General features: G+C 35.4%; 1 protein-coding gene across 1 annotated transcript; it reads left to right on the top strand.

Moving 5' to 3' along the window:
* Positions 1 to 11,371: 11,371 nt before the first annotated feature.
* LOC136812655 (uncharacterized) lies at positions 11,372 to 12,215 on the top strand. The gene has a single exon (XM_067069180.1). It carries the CDS (start codon positions 11,372 to 11,374, stop codon positions 12,212 to 12,214), a length of 843 nt encoding a protein of 280 aa, XP_066925281.1. The 3' UTR covers position 12,215.
* Positions 12,216 to 14,991: the final 2,776 nt, after the last annotated feature.

Below are 14,991 nucleotides of genomic sequence, written 5' to 3'. Positions count from 1 at the left end.
GGGCCTCTATCATATTCTTATTAATAGGATTTAAGTGAGGTATTTTAGGCATTATACCCAATTTTTATTTCTTTGACCCCTAAATTGCTTGAAATTGAGTAGTTTTCAGGCTCAGCATTGTTCTTAAATTGTTCTTATTTTTCGGCGATTTTGAGCCTCGTTGTTCTTATATTTAACAAAGTGTATGTTGGAAATTATGAAATTGTTTCCCTGTTTTGAAAGTTTTTTACTTTTTGGCATTCAAAAAATAAACTTTTTGGAGGCTATAATTTTTTATTTTTTTCAATATTTTATATTTACCTTTTCTCCAATATATATATAAATATATATTTCATCATTTTGAAAATATAAATTTTCTTTGGTTTTCTTATTGTAAAATATTCTCAATTTTTGATAAACAAGATCAATTTTTGTAGATATATATTGCCCCCTGATTTAAGAAAAAGAGAAAAGAGAAAAAGACGGAACGAAATTCCGTTACTTTGCACAAAGTATCATAAGACAATTTTTTTTCTCAAAAAATCCTCATGATGTTCTCATTTTAGGTCGAAATTTTAAGATATTTGAGTTGAAAAAAACATTTTGTTTTGAAATTAGAATATCAACTTTCTTTTGGTTCACCAGAGTTTTTACATGTTTAAAATGCATTGATAGCAATTTTCCTTGCTCTCGTGACAATCATGAAAATTACCAAAAAAATGTCTGTCCACCACGCAAGTATCGCGAAAATAGCCCAAATCATGCCTCGAATTATTGCCTGATTATGGAACGCCATAGCTGCCATAAGACGTCATGAAGACCTCTCTTTTTTACCTCTTTTTTGAGCTCTTTTTGAAGACCTCTTTTATGAGCTTTTGAAGACCTCTTTGAAGACCTCTTTTTCGACATCTTTTTGAAGACCTCTTTTGAAGACCTCTTTTTTTTGCCCTCTTTGAAGCCTTATGCGACCTCTTTTTTTATGACCTCTTTTGAAGACCTCTTTTGAAGACCTCTTTTTTTATGAGCTCTTTTGAAGACCTCTTTTGAAGACCTCTTTTTTTATGACCTCTTTTGAAGACTCTTGCTTGACCTCTTTTGACCTCGACCTCTTTTTTTAGACCTCTTTGAAGACCGCTTTTGCAGACCCTTTTTGAAACCTTTTTTTGTCTTTTCACTTTTTTTGACCTCTTTTTTATGAGCTCTTTTGAAGACCTCTTTTTTTATGCTGCTCTTTGAAGACCTCTTTTTAGGGGGTATCCGGACTTTGGAAAATGAGACTGGAACTCTACGCCAAAACCGGGACTCGTCCTTTAAATCTAACGGTAAAACAAAAATCTTTTTCTGAATTTATTTATCTGATTTGTTCGTCACAAAACTTTAGACTATCCCATCCGTAACGTTGATTCAACGTACAATATAATTTTACATAGACATTGAAGTAATGTGTGCAAAGCTGGGGAAGGGACAAGTCATCAAACATTTTCTTAAAGAAAACAATATTGTCTCACAGCCCAGGTTTCTCCCACAACTTTTAGAAAAATCTTGGTCGTGTGGTATTGTATGATAACGTTCCGTGGGAAAAAAAAAACAAACAAGTTTCTCACTAGACCGGTTGACGACCAGACCGAGTTTTCGACGACCGATTTGACAACCGATTCGAACGACCGACAACCGATTTGACGACCGATTCAACGACAGATTGACGACCGATTGACGACTGATTCGACGACCGACGACCGATTCGGACGACCGATTCAATTGACCGATTGACGATTCCGATCGAGACCGACCACCGGTCAAAGATCGAGTGGACGGTTCGACGACCGAGTGACTCAACGATCGAGTGAACGTTCGACACCGGACCACCGGTGAAAACGATTTTGGCCTCGATCTAATCCATCTTTCTGACCCCCGGGTGACTTTTCTAACTTATTTACAACGTTCTGACTTTTCTAAAGTGTTTTTTAACTGACCTTGAATTATCGACCCGCCCGGGGTTCAACCCACCAAACAAAGAGATTCTGATCAGAAACCAACGCGCTATCCGTTGAGCCACACTCGCACAGCAGAATACAAAATTTGGAAAGACTTATAGAATACATAAAAGACGGGGGTAATGAATTATCTGAGTAAAATGCCCTTTTTTGACCGAATGAATTCGAGCCGTTATAATACTAGCAACCCTGCGGGCCAAGGCGCCGAGTGCCCCGGCACAGTGACAAGCCGTACTAGCAATCCTGACCTAAGCAATTCCAAACAACAAAACCCCCGAAAATTTTTTCCTTCTTTTGAGACCTTGTAATTATTTTTTCCCGCGTTCACAATACAGGGAATTCCCACTAGGCTGATTGTTAATTTAAGGAACGGAAAATTCAATAACGTTCCGTGGGAAAAAAAAAACAAACAAGTTTCTTCACTAGACCGGTTTGACGACCGATTCGACGACCGAGTTGAAGACCGATTCGACGACCGATTTGACAACCGATTCGACGACCGATTCAACGACAGATTTGACGACCGATTCAACGACAGATTTGACGACCGATTCGACGACTGATTCGACGACCGATTCGACGACCGATTCGACGACCGATTCAATGACCGATTCGACAACCGATTCGACGACCGATTCAATGACCGATTCGACGATCGAGTGACCGGTTCGACCACCGGTTCAACGATCGAGTGGACGGTTCGACGATCGAGTGACTGGTTCAACGATCGAGTGAACGGTTCGACCACCGGTCCAACGATCGGGTGAACGGTTCGACCACCGGTCCAACGATTTTGGCCTCGATCTAACTCCATATCTTTCTGACCCCCTGGTGACTTTTCTAACTTATTTACAACGTTTTCTGACTTTTCTAAAGTGTTTTTTAACTGACCTTGAATTATCGACCCGACCGGGGTTCGAACCCACCAAACGAAAGAGATTCTGATCAGAAACCCAACGCGCTATCCGTTGAGCCACACTCGCACAGCAGAATACAAAATTTGGAAATACTTATAGAATGACATAAAAGACGGGGGTAATGATATTATAATATGAGTAAAATAGCCCCTTTTTTGACCTGACTGAAATTCGAGCCGTTACTAATACTAGCAACCCTGCGGGCCCAAGGCGCCGAGTATGCACCCGGCACAGTGACAAGCCGTTACTAGCAATCCTGACCTAAGCAATTCCAAACAACAAAACCCCCGGAAAATTTTTTCCTTCTTTTGAGACCTTGTAATTATTTTTTCCCGCGTTCACAATACAGGGAATTCCACTAGGCTGATTGTTAATTTAAGGAACGGAAAATTCATTAACATGATATTTTGCCGAAAAAAATAGCCAATTTCATAGAAAATGCCTGGGTCCGAACAGGGGAAAAATGCACAGATGTCCCGACAAGGTCCGCAAAAATATCGGGTCTGACTGTAGCGTATCCGTAGCCTACCATACAGTGAATTAGAGCCCACATACTTCATAATACTGCGCATGCGTAATTTTCAACCGGTAGTGGATATTTAACGGCTACGGCTAAAGTGGCGAGGGAAATGGCGAGTAAGGCAATTAATGGCGGGTGAAAGCAAGTTCGATATCTGACGTACGGCATTATGTCGACTTTGCTCATACGGTATTTTGGTGTTTTTCCCGTACAAAGCAATGTAGACATCGACATGTCGCCTTTGTTGACGACCCGTACAGACAGCCCCGCAACCGTAGCCGTAGAATATATCCGATACATAATCTCGCTAAATAATCTGGGAGGGGTGGACGCTCACTTTTTTCCGGTCGGGGTTGTGGACGGCCAAAAATCCATTTTTTTTTATTTGACGGGAATGTGACGTTTTTTTAGTGACGTATTTATCGCTTATTGGGTCACTACCAGTTTAGGGTCAGGGTTGGACTCGAGAGTCACAAGTGAGTGCCCTGGACCCATTTAGAGTCACGTTAGGGTCAATTGGACCCACTGACATAATTGAAAAACTTCGTTTTATTTAAGATTTTAGATTGGGCTCCTTTTGGAGCCTCCACTGGGGTACTTAGGCAAAATGGGTGCCGGGGTATGTGCGAGCCATTAGGGTACCTTTTTTGATGCCTCAAAAGTCTCTCAAAGGGGTAAAAATTCGTAAGTAAGTCTCTGAAAGGGTCCCAAAATCGCAAATATCAAAAAGTTTTCTCTCAAAGGGTCACGATTTCCAGAAATTTTGACCAAAATCTGGAAAAAAAAAATCAAATCAAATTTGGAAAAAATCGACCAAAATTTAGGAAAAAGTCTCTCAAAGGGTCCTAAAATCATCAAGATTTTGTCTCTCAAAGGGTTGATTTTCGGTTTTCGGCTCGGACATACCCGTCACCTCGCAAACCTAGTACCCCCCCCCCCGGGATTGGAACAATATGATGGTACATATATACAGTACATAGAGTCTCTATTACTCGAACTTAGAGGGGAATCAAAAATGTTTCGAATTAAGAAGACATTCGAGTTATGGGTACACATACTACATATAGTAGATAGTATAGCATAGCATAGTATAGTGTAGTATAGTAGTATTGGAACATTGGAACAAGTATTATATAATAGTATGGATTGAATTAGGAAAGACCAGTAATACGCGGCTTTCTATCCCAAAAGAGGTCTTCAAAAGGGGTCTTCAAAAGAGCTCATAAAAAAAGAGGTCATAAAAAAAGAGGTCTTCAAAAGAGGTCATAAAAAAGAGGTCATAAAAAAAGGGGTCTTCAAAAGAGGTCATAAAAAAAGAGGTCTTCAAAAGAGGTCATAAAAAAAGAGGTCATAAAAAAAGAGGTCTTCAAAAGAGCTCATAAAAAAAGAGGTCTTCAAAAGAGGTCTTCAAAAGAGCTCATAAAAAAAGAGGTCTTCAAAAGAGGTCATAAAAAGAGCTCATAAAAAAAGAGGTCTTCAAAAGAGGTCTTCAAAAGAGCTCATAAAAAAAGAGGTCTTCAAAAGAGGTCTTCAAAAGAGCTCATCAAAAAAGAGGTCTTCAAAAGAGGTCTTCAAAAGAGCTCATAAAAAAAGAGCTCATAAAAAAAGACGTCTTATGGCAGCTATGGCGTTCCATACCTGATCATGCATCACGCAAACGGCTGGGTACTACTTTTAAAATTGTATCGTAAAAATGGCTAACTTTCTCATTCCCGAGAAAAAATACCTAACCCATCTCCGGGATCTTTTCGCTTCTAGGCGTCTCCGGCAAAAATCGTGTTAAATCTACTTTTGTGGCGTTTTGGTCCTTTTCCGTTCTACACTAGCAATCGGAAAGTTTCGCTGGGAATATAAGGAAGTTTAGCAATCCTACGGTATGTAGTGTAAAAAACCTTTCGCTTGCGAACACGAGATTTTCGTATCGTGCGTAACCCCTTTTACAATTGATGAAACATCAATTTTTTCGCTCGCATTTACACATTGTTTCTTTAAGTTTCTTTTCACTCTAGCCAGTATGAAATTTGTCTATTTTTATTTAGTGATTCAGGGTATCTTGACAGTCGATTTTCAAAAATTTTCTAGTCGGCCCCAACCATGGTGGGGCCTGATTTTTCCCCTTTCCATTCATCAAAGATATATCTACTTTTATCCACTAAACATTTCTTTCCTCATTATGCCTAGGCAAACGAATTAGTAAATAGTAAGAGTTCAGCAACTGATGGGTGGGGGCGCCAATTTGGAAAATTGGGGGCGCCATTTTTTAAAAATTGACTTAGGCCCCTCCAGAAAAATTTTCCCACAACACCACTGCCTCGGATACGGCTTGCCGAACCAGGCTCTAGACCAACTTTTCAATAATAAGTCTTTCCTAATCTATCCTTCTTCTAAATTATGCTTGGTCAACGTTTTCTTCTCTTTTCTCCTTGTCACGTTGATTTGGTGATATGATCCATATGATTTCTTTTTGTGGTTTGGATGTTTTGGAGTTTTATCTTAAGATGCGTTGTTTCTGAATTTTAATTAGATTTTTCAGAGATAAGATGTGTACGTTTGTTCTTTTTTCCTAGTTTACAGTCAAAGTTTACGTTGATATCCAATTGTACAAATGGATATAGGACACTTTCAGGAAAAAAGAATGCAGTCTTCTTTCCTTTTCCTTTTTGTTTTCAATGTGCTTCTCCAAGTAATGACCCTTTAGGCGGTATTGACCTTTTTTGATAGAAAAGCCTTATGAATCACTCTCGTCGTTCTCTGCAAAACCTTTAGACTGAATAAAAATGAACCAAACTGTGTCAGATGACTTTTTGTCTAATGCAATTGCAAAAAAGGTGTTTGGAAGTAAAAACTCGTGCGTTGTGGTTTGATCTTCTTCTTGAACTTCACCGTCATTTGTTGCATTTGTTGCAGTGTTGTTTCTTTCAATTGGATCGTTGGAATGAAGTAAGTCTTAAACAGTGCACATGATCCATAGTCATTCTGGCACTGTTTACAAATACATATTCTGGGTGCTTCTAAGAAAGAATTTTGATTTGGTTTGAATACCATAACTTGAAATTTCTTAGAACCGTTTATCGTGAGGAATACCTTTAGTTTGGAAAGTTCCCTTTGCTCAAACACAGTGTTTTCACTGATGACTTTACAAACGTACTTGGGACTCTCTTTGCTCTCAAACTTCTCCCTTAACATTGCCAACATATCATTCACGTCACTGTAAAATGAGCCAGCTGCGATCTCCCTTCTGATTGCAGTTTTGGCAACCCCCCAACATGGTCGACTTCACCTTTTCCATGCTCAGGGATGCCAAAAAATCTAATAATTTTTCGTCCGGTATCATCACTCAATCTTTGCATGCTGTCAAAATGAGCTGATGATTTGTATTGACAGCTGCAATTATCACTTTCAATCATGATGACAGAGTTTGAGCTGATATACTGTTCTGTGTTGTGCAGCATTTCTTCCAAAACACAATGAACAAAATGTTGGTCATGCTTTTTGTGTGATGAAATATATGGATGATAGGACTTAACTCCTTGATATTTAAGCAAACCAGAATGTACAGTTTTGTTCATGTGACCAGTGAAGAGACTGAGGCTCATATTTAACTGGCACTTTGAGGTTTTCTGAAAAATCAATATCAATAAAGATTGTATCAAAAACTGATTGTATCTTTAAAAGATTTTACAACGTTTCTATAGTGTCATAGATGATTTCTGTGATGAACGGTTTTGGTCATATACTTGTTGATGAACTCGATAATCATGGTTAAATTTGATTTAGTGGAAACTGCTTTAAGTCTCTTAACTATTTTACCTGTTTTTTTTTCTGAATAATTTTGACCTTCTCAAAGTCAACATATATATTTCTTCTTTAGACAAGACTGTTTGTTTCAATTGTTCCCAATATGCTCGCAGATAACAGCGACCTTAAGCAAAGTGGACGGGAGGTTCTAGTGCGGGGTTAAGGGAGGTCGACGTCGACGTCGACGTCGACGTAGTGGCCATGTAATTTGTTAAGCAAATAATCATAAACGCGCGCCAAAAAACATAAACAAACATGGCTTCTTATCGAGAAACAAGAGAGATGCTGTTGTGCGCAGATATGTAATTTTTGCGCAGATATGTAATTTCTGCGCATATATGTAATTATTTTGCGCAGATATGTAATTTATGCGCAAATATGTAATTATTTTGCGCAACTATGTAATTTTGAGCTGCGCAGATATGTAATTAAATTTTTGCGCAGATATGTAAAACACGATCTTTAAAATCAATGGTACCCTCTTGATAGCTTTTACCATTACTTTTACCTTTTTTTCGACTTAAGGTATTTTAGGTAATTCCTATCAAATACAAGAAGTAATATCTTATAACAACAATTTTTAGCTTCGGTTCTTTCAAAGCAAAAATGGAATAGCGCCTTAAATGAAAGTAATTATTTTTCTTATATTATAAGAATTATCGTTATAAGAAAATTCTCTATAACTTTTCAACTACTAAGTTTTAGCTTTCGGTGATTGGTTCTTTCAAAGGAAACATGGAATAGCGCCTAAAATTAAAGTATTTATTTTTCTTATAAGTATCATCTTTATAAGAAAATTCTCTATAACTTTTCAACCACTAAGTTTTAGCTTTCGGTGATTGGTTCTTTCAAAGGAAACATAGAATAACGCGTAAAATTAAAGTAATTATTTTTCTTATAAGAATCATCTTTATAAGAAAATGATCTATAACTTTTCAACCACTAAGTTTTAGCTTTCGTTAATTCGTTCTTTCAAAGGAAACATGGAATAGCGCCTTAAATGAAAGTAATTATTTTTCTTATATTATAAGAATCATCGTTATAAGAAAATTCTCTATAACTTTTCAACTACTAAGTTTTAGCTTTCGGTGATTGGTTCTTTCAAAGGAAACATAGAATAATGCGTAAAATTAAAGTAATTATTTTTCTTATAAGCATCATCTTTAAAATTCTCTATAACTTTTCAACCACTAAGTTTTAGCTTTCGGTAATTGGTTCTTTCAAAGGAAACATGGAATAGCACCTAAAATGAAAGTAATTATTTTTTCTTATAAGAATCATCTTTATAAGAAAATGATCTATAACTTTTCAACCACTAAGTTTTAGCTTTCGTTAATTCGTTCTTTCAAAGGAAACATGGAATAGCGCCTTAAATGAAAGTAATTATTTTTCTTATATTATAAGAATCATCGTTATAAGAAAATTCCTTATAACTTTTCAACTACTAAGTTTTAGCTTTCGGTGATTGGTTCTTTCAAAGGAAACATAGAATAAAGCGTAAAATTAAAGTAATTATTTTTCTTATAAGCATCATCTTTATAAGAAAATTCTCTATAACTTTTCAACCACTAAGTTTTAGCTTTCGGTAATTGGTTCTTTCAAAGGAAACATGGAATAGCACCTAAAATGAGAGTAATTATTTTTCTTATAAGAATCATCTTTATAAGAAAATGATCTATAACTTTTCAACCACTAAGTTTTAGCTTTCGTTAATTCGTTCTTTCAAAGGAAACATGGAATAGCGCCTAAAATGAAAGTAATTATTTTTCTTATAAGAATCATCTTTATAAGAAAATTCTCTATAAATTTTCAACCACTAAGTTTTAGCTTTCGGTAATTGCTTCTTTCGAAGCAAACATGTAATAGCGCCTAAAATGAAAATAATTATTTTTCTTATAAGCATCATCTTTATAAGAAAAATTATTTATAACTTTTCAACGACTAAGTTTTAGCTTTCGTTGATTGGTTCTTTCAAAGCAAAATGGAATAGCGCCTTAAATGGATGTGACTATTTTTGTTATAAGCATCAGCTTTATAAGAATTAAATCAATAACTCTAGATAGGCGGTCATATACCTTTCGGTAATTACAGTTGACGCTCTCTAATTCGACGTTCTACTATTCGCTAGGCTCCCTTATTCGATGAAACTTAAACTCCCCGTCAACAAGAAACTCTCATAAACGACGCTCCCATATTCGATAAGCTCCCTTATTCGATGAAAATTCAATTCCCCTTGAAGATCGAATTAGAGAGCGTCAACTGTAGTTCTTACAAAGTAAATAAGGGACGGCGCATAATATGATCATATTTATTTGTCTTATAAGGAACTTCTTTGTAAGAATCAAATCAATAACTCTTGATAGACGGTGATATACCCTTCGTTTATTAGTTCTTACAAAGTAAACAAGGGACAGTGCACAATATGAGCATATTAATTTTTCCTATAATCAACTACTTTATGAGAATCAAATAACTCTTGGTAGAATAGTATTTACCTTTCGGTAATTACCGTATTCCTACGAATACACGCTCCTTCTCTGAGAAAAAAGACTCCCTCAATGGGAGGTTTTAAAATTCTTAATTAACACCCTTTTCTTTAACACCCTTCCTGAAAGTCTTAAAAGTAAAAAGATGCCCAAGGCGTTTATTCGAAGAAATACGGTAGTTTTTACAACCTAATAGAAAAGTACAAATGAGATTTTCGATAGAACCTCGACTCGAGATAGCCACACCTATGTAAACTTTATTGATTTTGTAGATATGAATTGCATTTATTTACATTACAGTGAGATAAAGTAAAATTCTATTGGTTGTCTTTACCAACACATGGACTAATTTATGATAAAAAAACTCCCTTTCCCTTTTCATGGCTCGATCTACGAACTTTAAATTCTGAAGAATGTTACACAATTCAGGAATATTTTGACACTGATTGTTAAAGATATTTAAAAAAATTACATGTCTTTCTTATTTTCCCCTTACAAATTAAACTAAGGCAAAATATTTGAGCCATCTAAAAGGAGACAAATTTATTTTTTTTTGGAGTGGAATTGGCAGTCACAATGACACAATGGCTCTATCGAAAGAAATAGGGAATTTTGCTAAATCTAACATAAGTTTATTAGAATTTTATAAGAACAAGGTTTTTTTCTAAGTGGAATAGGCTTTCAGAGATTTGATTTATCAAACAAAAGCCAACAAATATTGTTTAGGAGTTATGAATTGTGTTCTTATAAAGTTGATGCTCATGAGAAAAATTTTCTAGCTTCAGCACTATCCTATGTTTGCTTTGAAAGAACCGATCACCGAAAGCCAATATCTATTGGTTTGAGAGTTATGAATTGTGTTCTTATAAAGTTGATGCTTATAAAAAAATAAATTTTTCTAGCTTAAGCACAATCCTATATATGCTTTGAAAAAAGCAAACGCCAAAAGCTAATAATCATTGGTTTAGGAGTTATGAATTGTGTTCTTATAAATTTGATGCTTATAAGAAAAACAAAATGTTCTTGCTCAAGCACTATCCTATGTTTGCTTTGAAAATACCGATCACCGAAAGCTAATATCTATTGGTTTGGGAGTTATGAATTGTGTTCTTATAAAGTTGATGCTTATAAGAAAAATAAATTTTTCTAGCTTAAGTACAATCCTATATTTACTTTGAAAAAACCTAACGCCGAAAGCTAATAATCATTGGTTTAAGAGTTATGAATTGTGTTCTTATAAAGTTGATGCTTACAAGAAAAACAAAATTTTCCTCATTAGCACAGTCTCCTAGTTGCTTTGATAGAGCCAAACGCCGAAAGCCAATATCACTTTGATAAAAAGATATTGACTTGTTTCTTATAAAGATGATGCTTATAATAAAAACAACAATCGCCAAATGTTTGCCTTAGTCCAAGAACAATGTTCAAAATATTACTTCTTGTATGTGAAAAATTAATGTTAAAATTTAGTTAGTTTTTCAAAAAACAACCAAGTCAAAAAGGTCGTGTTTTACATATCTGCGCAGAAATTTAATTACATATCTGCGCAGCTCAAAATTACATAGTTGCGCAAAATAATTACATATTTGCGCAGAAATTACATATCTGCGCAAAATAATTACATATCTGCGCAGAAATTACATATCTGCGCAAAAATTACATATCTGCGCATAACAGATGCTTCTTTTAGCTTTTGATGAAAATCTTATCTCTGATGAAGAATTCATAATCCTTTTCAATATTCACATAAGCGAAAATCCTGATTTTCAATATTGGTTGTACAATCCTTTTGATTTGCTGATAATTTCTGAAGCTGGGTGTTGGGCTGACTTTCGAATGTACAGAAATGATGTAATTTTGATGAAGAATATTTTGAACATTCCTGACATCATTCGATGTAAAAACAGATCAGTTTGTCCAGGAATAGAAGCTTTTTGTATTTTTTTGAGGAGATTCGCTTACCCATGCAGATATAGCGATATGATTTCATGTTTTGGTAGATCAGTTCCTGAATTGAGCATGATTTCAAATTACATAGTTGAACATATTTACAGTCAGTTTGGTGATAAACTTTCCGATTTTAACCAGCCTTGGTTAGCACCAGCAAAATTGCAAGAGTATGCAGATGCTATTCATGCTAAAGGAGCAGCACTTCAAAATTGTTGGGGATTTGTGGATGGAACAGTCCGACCAATCTGCAGGCCAGGAGAGCACCAAAGGGTTGTTTATAATGGACACAAAAGAGTTCACGCCTTAAAATTCCAAAGTGTGGTGGCACCTAATGGTTTGATTGCTAATCTATTTGGTCCAATGGAAGGAAGGAGACATGATTGTGCCTTATTGAATGCTTCTGGTCTGTTGCAAGACTTGCAAAATTTTTCAAATGATCCAGCTGGAAACCCCCTTTGCATTTATGGTGACCCAGCCTATCCTATTCGAGCCCACTTGATAGCACCATTTGGAGGAGCCCAATTAAATAACGCACAAAAAAACTTTCAATACATCAAGGAGTACTTGTAGAATTGTCGTTGAGTGGGTATTTGGTGATATTATCAATTATTTTAAATTTATGGATTTTAAAAAAAATCTCAAAATTGGCCTCAGTCCTATTGGCAAAATGTATATTATTTGTGCTTTAATGCATAATGCAAGAAGTTGCTTGTATCCAAACACTACCTCAAATTACTTTGATGTTTCACCTCCAAGGGTTGAAGATTATTTTGCATGAATTATTAAAAAGAGACAATAAGATTTGACACCAATCAACATTTAGAAATCTTGTGAACTTTTTATTAGGATAAACAATAGGTATTTCTTATGATTTCAGCAAACCTTTTCTTTATGAAATTGAATGCAAAGAAAACAAAAAACTACTAAATAATACTTTCTTGTATCAGTTTCCAAAATATTTTCTACACTTTGAAAGAGATTTGCATAGATGTACAAATAAATATATAACAAAACTATACGACCAGCGTATTCAAATAACAAAAGATTATCTAAATAAAACTCCACAAATGCTTCATAAAAATATGTTTTTACTCCTATATATATGTACATAAGGTTAAAGAAATTTTTCACTTTTCTAGGATCATAAGTTTGTAAATAGTCCATAAAGGCCCCATAAAACCAAAAAATAGTTCATCTTCTTTGAAACATAAGTTTGTAAATAGTCCATAAAACCAAAAGAATAGTTCATCTTCTTCAAAGAGAGTCCATACCATAAAAACCAAAAATTAATTTATCGTATTCAATTTGGTCCTTTTAGCCTTTCAAGCATTGACATGGTTAGCTGTTGGTTCTGTTCCATTTGATTGCTCATCAGCAATAACATATTGTTAAAATTGTTTTGGTCACTTTGAATTTTGGCTGCATCAAGTTCTAATCTTTTTTTCTGAAGATCTAATTCCTGCTCCTTAAATTTTGATTCGATATGGGCTTTTTCTCTCAGAAAGCTAACGGTGTCGCTGCCAGAAGATCGAGACTTCTTCTTCTTGTTGTTATCATCGTCATCATCGTCTTGGTTACCAGTTTTTCGTTTTATAGTTTGGCATTGAGTCTCCATTGCCTTTTTCCTTATTTCTTCACCTTGAATCTTATCACGTTCTGCATCCTTGGCTTTTGTGTTGTTTTCAGCAATTTGGCGTGCAAACTCATCAATTTGCAAGCAAATCTCTTCCAATAAAACATCAGTTTCGGATTGTTCTGGATTTATTCCTGTTGCTGCTAACTCAGCTCGTTGAGTTGATCGAAATCGTGAGACAAGACCATTTGTTTTTTCTCGTACTGATCTAGCAGAAAGCTTGTTTTGGAAAAGGTCAGACTTGTTGAGATTGTTAGAAATCTGCTGCCATTTTTCACCTCTTTCTCTGGTTTTCTCTTTGAATTGATGAGGCTGACTGACCAGCACTTCTCGTAATAATACACTTCACTTTCATCGTTCCAAACAAGGGGCGAACTAAAAAAGGTAAAAGGGATTGACTTTGTTTAGAACGTGTTTAAAGCCTATCAAACTCAGGAAAAATTTCCTCTTAAAACATCAGTTATTTTTATTTGCTTTTTTACGTAGGCTTTGAAAAAGTTTCAGTACATTATAAAGTTTTTATACAAGTTTTATTACAAGATCTATAATCTTTGTAAACTTTGTAGATAAAGAAAAATATGTATAAAGAAATTTGACATTTCTGTGTATAAAACCACCAGCTTTTTTTATATAAAAACAAAATAAGTTCATATCTATGCATGGATAATAAGTTAAAGCAACTAGAATTAATAAAACTTACCTTTTAGTAGCCATATTTTGGGGATATTAAAAGATTTGTGTGATGGGAAAATCACAGAAGTTCACGTTTTGATGAGTACACGATTTGGCTGTTTTGATGTTTCAGATTTCTCGGCGACGGCACATTTTCAGGGAATCCCCTTGAAAAACAGCGAGCGGAAGCGAGTTGTCATGACAACCGTGTTCTAGAGCATTCCCGTCCACTTTGCTTAAGTTCGCTAATGTTTTTGCTGCGGGAGCATTCCCAACTTATGTATGTGCGTTCTTCAGTCGGGCAATCTTTGTAAAGGTATGAGTAGAAACTCTCATAGGATCAAACATCAGCGAGGTCAATGTTCTGCTTAGCACAACATGCTACAAGAGCTTTTATTGACCATCGAGCATGGAGATGTGTTTTACGGCAGCAAACTTCAAGATCCTTCGTTGTTGCAGTCCTGATGTAGAACGGTTTCAAAGCCATGAAAGTTCCAAGTGAGACTTTGTCATTCTGGCTGGTCGATAGCTATTTATGATATAACTGTTTATATGTGAGATTAGCAATGAACCAGTGGATTTGATTAAAACGGACGGTTTCTTTGTTGGATTATGGTAACAGTTTCGACAAAATTCAAATCAGCATGTATTTTCTTTTTGTCTACGGCTCTGAGTTTTGCTGGTCTTGACGTGTTAGTTGACTGGGTTGAATTATTGCGCCAAAAATTCCAGACTTCTCGTCATGTTTCTAATGAAGTCACTTTCCTGCCTGCTTTGTTTGGCTTTCGACTAAAATTGATTACATCAAGCAAGCTAAGTTTCTTTAATGCTAATGATATCACCTCAGAAGAATTGTCTAGGGGTAAATCTAAATCTTTAATGAAATCAGCTAACTCATAATTGATGACGTCATAATCACGTTTTCTTAAAAGAACTCAAATTCTGCTGAGAAAAAAATTAAGTTACACCGAATACGGTATTCTACATCCCAATATGCTTCCAAAAATATATAGTTCGTTATGGTTTAGGGACTGGAACTGGG

The sequence above is a fragment of the Clytia hemisphaerica genome, unplaced genomic scaffold (assembly GCF_902728285.1).
Source record: "Clytia hemisphaerica strain Z4C2 unplaced genomic scaffold, Clytia hemisphaerica genome assembly, whole genome shotgun sequence".
Taxonomy (NCBI): Eukaryota; Metazoa; Cnidaria; class Hydrozoa; order Leptothecata; family Clytiidae; genus Clytia; species Clytia hemisphaerica.
This window is presented reverse-complemented; position numbering and strand designations above follow the sequence as displayed.